This window comes from Notolepis coatsorum (assembly GCF_963971535.1).
Source record: "Notolepis coatsorum genome assembly, chromosome: 7".
NCBI lineage: Eukaryota > Metazoa > Chordata > Actinopteri > Aulopiformes > Paralepididae > Notolepis > Notolepis coatsorum.
The window spans coordinates 38,835,015-38,845,014 of record NC_140171.1 but is presented as its reverse complement, the minus strand read 5'-3'; the positions used below and the strand labels follow the sequence as shown (position 1 = coordinate 38,845,014).

The window sequence follows — 10,000 nt, the reverse complement described above, 5'->3', positions numbered from 1 at the left end:
CACACACACACACACACACACATGCACACACGCACACACACACACACGCACACACGCACACACACAAGCACTCAAGACACTCTTGTGTGAAGTGAATAATGTATTCCACTTCCTGTTTACAGAAAGGATTCACTCCATTACATGTAGCTGCAAAGTACGGAAGCCTTGATGTAGCAAAACTCCTCCTTCAGCGCAAAGCTCTCCCTGATGATGCTGGCAAGGTGAGACAGTATCAATACACTGTACTAGAGTAGAATACAGCCTGTTTCACAGACATGGATTAAGGTTAGTCCAAGACTAAGGAATTTATGTTCATCTTAATCTTGTCTGTGAAATGGATTTATAATCTGTTTATAGCTAAAGACAGTATAACATTTGTCTACTAAACAGAGTATAGAGATAGGAGTATGATTCCACAATGCAGAAATATAAATTCTATAACCAATCATGATTCCTTTTTCTAGAACGGCCTGACTCCACTGCATGTTGCTGCTCATTATGACAACCAGCAGGTGGCGCTGCTACTGCTGGATAAAGGAGCATCACCTCATGCTACCGCAAAGGTTAGAAAACACGTTCATATATTTCCAGGACGATTTTGAGCAAAATTATAAAATTTTAATCAAATGGTAATATTCTACTCCAGTAGCCTGTTGGGGTTTTTGCAGATCCAGACCCTGAATCGCCAGTCACTAGTCCTGCCAACGTTAACCCTTTCACTACCACACTACCAAATGGTTAACCCTTTCACTGCGACAATACAGAAGGTTAACCCTTTCACTGCCACATGACAAAGGGTTAACCCTTTCACAACCACACTACAGAAGGTTAACCTCTCACTACCACACTACAGATGGTTGGTTAACCAGGCATCATTACGATCTGCATTAAGCAAAAACATAAACACTAACATTCATAAAGTAAAATATTTACAAACTGTCACTCTTCCTGTCTTCAGAATGGCTACACTCCTCTCCACATCGCAGCCAAGAAGAACCAGACGGCCATCGCCATGGCACTATTAGAGTACGGAGCGGAGACCAACATCCTGACCAAGCAGGGGGTCAGCCCTCTACACCTGGCCTCCCAGGAGGGCCACGCTGAGATGGCCAGCCTGCTACTGGACAAGGGAGCTCATGTCAACACACCCACTAAGGTCTCGTACACACCAACGCAAGCACACACACACACACACACACACACACACACACACACACACACACACACACACACACACACACACACACACACACACACACATACACATTACATTTTCTCAAGCTCACAGATAGCGCTGCACACCGCATATAAATATTCACCTGCTCTTCTTCTTCTTCTTCTTCCTAGTTCCTCACACACACATTCACTTACTACACTCACATGTTTAAAGTAGTAGCCCCCTGGGATAAAAACCAAGTTAAAGGAATAGTTCTGATAGTTCTGTTTCCTACTGGCCAATGTCTGTGTTCAAGCTTCTCACTATACAAGCTGACTGTGGCTTGACTGAAATCTACAGTGTGCTGTGTGGAGTACGTTTCAGTGAGCTTCAGACAGCTTGTACAGACAGGAGCTTGACTCCATTGACTTTGCATTAGTTTGTGGCTAACTAGCGAGAGCTAGTATGAGGATCGTGCTGTGAGAGTTTAAATACCAAGCTTCGCTACCTAAATGAGATCTTTCCCAGCGGCGGACTGGATAATCACCATGGTATTTAACGTTTATGGTCATGTGGTGTGGGTGAGCGGAGGGCCAGAGGTGCCTGCCAGTTGCTAGTGACCACCGGTTAGACGCCGACACTAACCAAGATGTGTGGTTTGTACACAACAGAGTGGCCTGACTCCTCTGCACCTCGCAGCCCAAGAAGACAGAGTCAGTGCAGCGGAAGTACTGGCCAAGCACGACGCTCACCTGGACCAACAGACCAAGGTAGGGTTGTCCTCCACTAAAGAAATCCTTAGTTGTCTAATACGACTAGGATTTTGCTGACTAATTGAATAATTTTCAATGAAAGATTAACATATGTTTGTAAATAGCATTGATATACTTATCATCAAGACATAACTCACCAGCATCTCTCGTTCCACCTCAGCTTGGATATACACCTCTGATAGTGGCCTGTCACTATGGAAACGGCAAGATGGTGAACTTCCTGCTACAGCGAGGAGCCGGCGTGAATGCCAAAACCAAGGTAGGATTAAAAGGGTCTCACTCCAAAGAGGAACGGCAGTCTGCAGCAGTTACTATATTCAATCAGATTAGATTAGATTAGATTATTTAATGACCACCCAGCCAGGCTGGTGGAATTTGTTTTCAGTGCAGCATTGTTACAGCATTGTTCCAACATAGAACATAGAACATATAACATCACTTACAATACGTACATACTACATGCAGTTAAATACATAAATACATAATTACAAGACCACAATATCAAGGTTTATGTCCATGTCCATAGCAACAGAGGTAGGGGGGTTGTTACAGGGAGTTCAGTGTCCGTATGGCAGTGGGGAAGAAGCTGTTTTTAAAGCGGGATGTTTTGGTGGTCAGGGATCTGTAGCGCCTCCCGGAGGGCAGCAGCTGGAAGATGTGGTGTGCTGGGTGAGTGGGGTCAGAGATACTTTTTCTAGCTCTTCTTATTGTGCTTTGGCGGTGGAGTGATTAAGAGAGATGGGAGGGGGTGCGGATTATTTTGGATGATTTATTGATTATTCTTTGGAGTTTGTTTTTGGAGTGAGTGTCCAGACTGCTGTACCAAACTGTTATGGAGAAGGTGAGGATGCTTTGAATGATGGCCTGGTAGAAACGGAGCAGGAGATGTTTTCTGACTCTGTATTTTTTGAGCTGGCGGAGGAAGAAGAGTCTTTGATTGGCTTTTTTGTGGATGTGGTCTGTGTTGGTTTTCTATTTGAGGTTATTGCTTATGTGGGTGCCGAAAAATTTGAAGGAGTCTGTGGTGATTATGGGTTTGCCGGAGATGGATATGGGGGTTTTGGGGTTTGGCTGGCGTCTGAAGTCGATGATGAGTTCTTGGGTTTTTGATGAGTTGAGGAGGAGGTTATTGTCTGTGCACCAGGTGATTGTGTTGGTAATTTGTGTATGGTATTCTGTTTCATTATTGTCTGTGATGACTATTCAGTTGTTCAGTTCTCATTTAACCAACCCCATAATGCGATTCCCCTTGTGTCTCTTTCTATAGAATGGATACACACCCCTTCACCAGGCAGCACAACAAGGGAACACACACATTATCAATGTGCTGCTACAGCATGGAGCCAAACCCAACGCTACCACTGTGGTGAGGCATCTATATCTATCTATGTATCTATCTATCTATCTATCTATCTATCTATCTATCTATCTATCTATCTATCTATCTATCTATCTATCTATCTATCTATCTATCTATCTATCTATCTATCTATCTATCTATCTATCTATCTATCTATCTATCTATCTATCTATCTATCTATCTATCTATCTATCTATCTATCTATCTATCTATCTATCTATCTATCTATCTATCTATCTATCTATCTATCTATCTATCTATCTATCTATCTATCTATCTATCTATCTATCTATCTATCTATCTATCTATCTATCTATCTATCTATCTATCTATCTATCTATCTATCTATCTATCTATCTATCTATCTATCTATCTATCTATCTATCTATCTATCTATCTATCTATCTATCTATCTATCTATCTATCTATCTATCTATCTATCTATCTATCTATCTATCTATCTATCTATCTATCTATCTATCTATCTATCTATCTATCTATCTATCTATCTATCTATCTATCTATCTATCTATCTATCTATCTATCTATCTATCTATCTATCTATCTATCTATCTATCTATCTATCTATCTATCTATCTATCTATCTATCTATCTATCTATCTATCTATCTATCTATCTATCTATCTATCTATCTATCTATCTATCTATCTATCTATCTATCTATCTATCTATCTATCTATCTATCTATCTATCTATCTATCTATCTATCTATCTATCTATCTATCTATCTATCTATCTATCTATCTATCTATCTATCTATCTATCTATCTATCTATCTATCTATCTATCTATCTATCTATCTATCTATCTATCTATCTATCTATCTATCTATCTATCTATCTATCTATCTATCTATCTATCTATCTATCTATCTATCTATCTATCTATCTATCTATCTATCTATCTATCTATCTATCTATCTATCTATCTATCTATCTATCTATCTATCTATCTATCTATCTATCTATCTATCTATCTATCTATCTATCTATCTATCTATCTATCTATCTATCTATCTATCTATCTATCTATCTATCTATCTATCCTCCCTCTCTCACTCTCTCACTATCGCACTCTCTCACTATCTCACTCTCTTTCTCTCTCTATCTCGCTCTCTCTCTCTTGTCTCACTCTCTCACTTTCTCACTCTCACTTTCTCACTCTTGCACTCTCACTCTCTTGTATCACTCTCACACTCACTCTTGTTTCTATCTTGTCTAACTCTCACTATCTCTCATGCTCTTGTCTCACTCGCCCACTCTCTTATCTCACTATCTTGTCTCACTATCTTGTCTCACTCTCTCACTCTCTTATCTCACTCTCTCACTCTCTTGTCTCACTCTCTCACTCTCTTGTCTCACTCTCTCACTCTCTTGTCTCACTCTCTCACTCTCTTTGTCTGTCAGAATGGAAACACAGCTCTGTCCATCGCTAGACGTCTGGGCTACATCTCGGTGGTGGACACACTAAAGGTTGTCACCGAGGAGGTCATTACCACGACAACGGTAAGTTCCAACACTGATTCCTTTACAGTAAGACAGTAAGACTCCACATCTTGGGGTCAGTCCACTTTCCCCACAAGTTCCTGTGAAACACTTTTGGAACACCCTCAGTGTCTCGCAAGTTCTCAGTAGGTTTCATCCCAAACCATGCTCTTCATATTCCTGTTATGTCTGTGTTTTCCCATGACTTTTGATCGGATGTCGTGTCAGACGGTGACAGAGAAACACAAGATGAATGTTCCAGAAACCATGACGGAGATTCTGGATGTGTCTGATGAAGAGGGTGAGTTAAAAGAGGGCATTTTCAAGATGGCGAATTAATTTAGGTAATATGATTTTTGTTATATGCCAATGAATGGGTCACATACACTGAAAGAAATGTCCCTGCTCTTGCATTTAGACAATGCCATCTAGTAATACCCCCAGTGTCTTGTCTGTTTGCAGTCTTTCCCTTTTTAATTCTAACAGCTGTGTGTAGTGTGGGTAATGTAGTCCTGTAGTGTGATTCTTAAAGCTGTGTATTCTGTAGCTCTGGGGCTTTTGGATGACAAGCCATCTGATGATGACGAGTCTATGTCTGTGGGCCTGGAAGGTACTGGAGGAATGATGGATTGGTTCAATGCTCTGCCTGTCTGGTGTGGAGTATAGATGGTTTCATCTTGACGACAACGATAACAGACACAAACCTTGCATTCTAGAAGTTACTTGATTTCCAGTCGGTTGTCACTACAGCCACAGAATAAATTAGGCCTATGTCCTTTACTGACCATTGATGGAGAAAGATGTTGAGAATTTCCAGATAGAGAACCGAGTGTTAGTTAGCTAAACTGTATAATAACTGTAGATCTTGACCATGTTCTGATATTAGCATACACCACAACAAACCGGACAGGAAGTCAACTGTAGCCATAGCTATTGCCTAATGCACCAAACATTCCTCTGAAACCATCTATATAGGTTACATTCAGCCTATGTGTACATGTGCTTAACCAAATTGATCTTGTTTCGTAGCATTGTTGTGATTGTTTTAATTAGCTAAAGTGACAAAACCAGAGAAATGTGATCTCTAAGTTGCCTTACCTCAGTCTTACCTTCTTAAACCCCACTGTTCAAGATTCAAGAGGTTTATTCATCACATACATACACAAGACATAGTGAAAAGAAGGTGGCCATGCCCGCTTCGATTGTGCAAAAAATACAAATAATAATAATAGAATAAAATAATTAAATAGAAATAAAATAAAATAGACATGATAAAAATAAAGATAAAATACAAAAGGCAATGAGTCCTATGTACACTTTCTATACAATATACAGTTCTACCCTATGTCACTATGCTGCCTTGTTAACTGTTTTGAATTATGCCGTTGTAGTAATAACAGTTCTATTGAACTGCTAACTGCACAGATAGACAGGTATTGTGGTGTGAAGATTATTATTATTATTATTATTATTATTATTATTATTATTATTATTATTATTATTATTATTATTATTATTATTATTATTATTATTATTATTATTATTATTATTATTATTATTATTATTATTATTATTATTATTATTATTATTATTATTATTATTATTATTATTATTATTATTATTATTATTATTATTATTATTATTATTATTATTATTATTATTATTATTATTATTATTATTATTATTATTAATTATTATTATTATTATTATTATTATTATTATTATTATTATTATTATTATTATTATTATTATTATTATTATTATTATTATTATTATTATTATTATGTTGACTAGAATCACCCCTCACACTCTCTCACTCTCTCCATTTTATCCCCCAGGCGAGGACACTATGACGGGGGATGGAGGGGAGTACCTGAGAGCAGAGGACCTCAGAGAGTTGGGAGATGACTCTCTGCCTGGACAGTACCTGGACGGCTTCAGCTATATGAGCCATAACCTGGACAGGTCAGACAGACACACACGCCCGCACACACGCCCCCGCACACACACTCACACACATACACACTCACACACACACACTTTAGTAGCATAATTTGTTCATGGAACACACCAACATTATGGGATGCATACTGTCTTCTCCAGAGTCAGACAAGAAGATAGATACCAATTTTCCTCTCTGTGCGTTCAGTCAGTAGAAATCTATCTGGCTGCAAGCTAGCCTAGTTTAGCACAAATGCTAGCTTGCATGTTATCAATCGAAAAGGGAGTAAATGTGCAAGCTGAGTTTCAATATACGTAGACTAGATACTGCTATTATTTAACAGTTTTTCTCGAAATGTACAGTATGGTCCCGGATGTCTATCCTGTGCTTGCCTTAGGGGGGGGGGGGGGGTCCATGTTCATTGTTTAGATTATATACTTTATGTAGTATTCATACATATAGGGCTAGGCCTACATTATGCCTAATCCATGTCCACTGTCCCCTCCTAACAGGCCTCACCAGACTCCTATTCACCAAAGCTTCCACCAGAGAGAGGGTGTTCTAATAGAAAACATGATTGCAAGCCACCAGGTGACAACAAATTATACTCTCCATGTATTTGTCATTTTATTTCACACCATCTAAGAAAGCCAAAAAACAGTGTTATGTTGTTGTGTGGAGGGTCTTTATTATTTGCTTTTATGTAATTGTTTTTTAATTAAGGGAATGGCAGGGATGCTGCTAGATACAAAAAGAATGCCTTCTGGTGGCCACACGGTTACCAAAACGTGTGCTGACTGAAGCGTTTACGTAAGAGTGGAACCCAGGAGGAAGCAGAGCAGATGTTAGCTAACATTGGCTCTCTGGCTGCTATGAGGAGTTGCTTTCTAAGCAAACAATATAATCTCCCTTGGGAATTATCCACCACGGCTGCAATGCCTATTTAACCAATCGGTTACTTTGCTAAAACTATCACTGTATCAGATAGAATAATAGTTATTTAAATGTTACTCGTCCTTTCGCACAAGTTATGTTTTTGTAGGTTTTTATAGATTTTTGCTACCGGGCAGTCCGGTAGAGAGAGAGAGAGGAGGAATGGGAGACAGACCGGGGAAGACATTCGGCAAAGATCACCGGGTCTGGGAGTCGAACCCGGGTCGGCCGTGTTGCACCATAGTGCTGTATGCGGTGCGCCACTCGGGCGCCCGAATAATAGTTATTTAAGCAAGAAGAAAACTTTTTGTGATTCTTTCCTCCCAAATTTACACATTGCAACTTAGGAGGATAAGGATAAGGCTAGTATAATTTAATGCATTATCACTATTGCCAACATAGCCGACTAAAAGACCAAAGCCAAGTCATTGAACAAGTCATTGTTCATCATTGAACAACACATCAAAACGAGTCACAGAGCCGCACTGTGTCTTTGGGCGGTTTAATTCATCGTTGCACTGAACGTGGGCATTGTACATGTTCCTGTACTCAAGTGTACTGTGGATTGTGCATGCTTGGGGACTACACTGCTGTCTACTACTGTATATTGATAGACCTTGTTGCCTTTTGAAGTAAACTTTGTAATAACTACAATGACTTAGATCTTTCATGATAATACATTTCAATATTTAAAACTGTAAATATGTGTTGGCAAGCTGTATTTAATGATTTTAGCATACAGCATGGCTTCCTGGCTGAGAGCTAATTAAGGGAAGGAGAGAGTAGGGCTAGTATTGAGAGTGGAAGAAATGCATGGTATGTTATGGTCTTCTCATAGGCTATGTTTACAATAAGAAAACTATTTAATTACACTTGCCCTATCCTTTCTAAAAAGACATTATAGATCACGATCTTCTGCTCATGAAACTATCAGCGTATAAATTCAATGAAAGTGCTATTAAATTGTTAAATAATTACTTACTTAATAGACTACAATGCGTGATGTTTAATGGCACACTATCGGAGATGAGGGAACTCCATGCCGGAGTGCCCCAAGGGAGTTGCCTGGGTCCCTTATTGTATGCAATCTTCGTTAATGATTTACCACATCAATGGAGATCTTTGCAGATGACACTACCATGTACGTAGCTGCGGACAAATCTGAGTCTGTTAATAGGTTATTGCAAGATGAGATAGTGCTAATTTCCAACTGGGTAAGTGAAAATAAGTTAAATGTTAGTATAATGATAGCCTCAAAATATACATCTAGATCAAATCCTAAATTAAATCTCGTTCTGAACTGTGCTGATATCGATCAGGTCAGAGAGGCAAAACTGCTGGGTGTTGTAATAGATGAAACACTTTCTTGGTCGAAACACATTAACAATATGGTGACTAAGATGAGCTGTGGTACTTCAATGATCAGAAAGTGTAGAAATCTGTTGACTAATGGTACAGCAAAGCTTGTACTACAATCTTTGGTCTTATCCCACCTGGACTACTGTCCTACTATATGGTCTAACGCCTCTAGGCTTGACCTGAACAAACTCCAGCTCGCTCAGAACAGGGCAGCATGCCTCGCTCTGCGCTGCTCTGTGAGGAGTAGTGTTGGAGGGATGCATGCCGCACTGACCTAGATGACAGTGGAACAGAGGATGGCATGTAGCCTGGTAACTTTTTTGTTTAATATCTGGAATACTGGGAAACTGGAGGGTTTGCACTCACAACTGTACCCAACTAATATGAGACATGGATATACCACAAGGCAAGCATTAGATTCATGCTTTACTTTACCTCTACCAAAAACAAATGCTCTGAAAAAGACGGTAATGTATAGAGCAGTTGCTTATTGGAATAGTATACAGAGAAATATAACTATGGTAAGGAACAAATGTATGTTTAAAATTGCGCTCAGGAATAACGAGATACATTTTGGTCATTGACTTATTAGTTGAATATTAGTATGGAAATATAAAGGTGATCGGTGACTTGAGAAAAGTTATGCTATATTAGGAGTTAAAATCATATAAATGATTTTTATCTATTTTGTTTTTATGGACTGATGGAATATGTATTTTATGGTTGGAGAATTGTGATATCTGACTTATGAATATTGAGTGAACTTTGATTCACTTGTTTTGTTTGTTGTGATGTTTTCTTGTGAGTACGTCAATGTTTGTATTTTAAATGTTTGGACCCCAGGAAGAGTAGTCTCACTTTGGCGTAGACTAATGGGGATCCACAATAAAACAAAAAAACAAAGGTTATGCTATTATTGTCTGTATGTTGTGTTGCTAACTAACTATACTATAACCTACTTCTTTTTGGACG

General features: G+C 38.8%; 1 protein-coding gene across 1 annotated transcript in view; it reads left to right on the top strand.

Annotated features, from left to right (window-relative positions):
- Nucleotides 1-10,000, top strand: part of LOC311232351 (uncharacterized protein) — a gene marked incomplete at its 5' end in the record, with an annotated part of 144,177 nt that overhangs the window by 50,714 nt on the left and 83,463 nt on the right. The window contains 10 exons of the mRNA XM_084319116.1: nucleotides 123-221; nucleotides 465-563; nucleotides 959-1,156; nucleotides 1,828-1,926; nucleotides 2,090-2,188; nucleotides 3,197-3,295; nucleotides 4,717-4,815; nucleotides 5,023-5,095; nucleotides 6,633-6,838; nucleotides 7,286-7,327. Of these exons, the coding sequence (XP_084175242.1) occupies nucleotides 123-221; nucleotides 465-563; nucleotides 959-1,156; nucleotides 1,828-1,926; nucleotides 2,090-2,188; nucleotides 3,197-3,295; nucleotides 4,717-4,815; nucleotides 5,023-5,095; nucleotides 6,633-6,838; nucleotides 7,286-7,327 (1,113 nt within the window). The remainder of the gene's footprint in view (nucleotides 1-122; nucleotides 222-464; nucleotides 564-958; nucleotides 1,157-1,827; nucleotides 1,927-2,089; nucleotides 2,189-3,196; nucleotides 3,296-4,716; nucleotides 4,816-5,022; nucleotides 5,096-6,632; nucleotides 6,839-7,285; nucleotides 7,328-10,000) is intronic.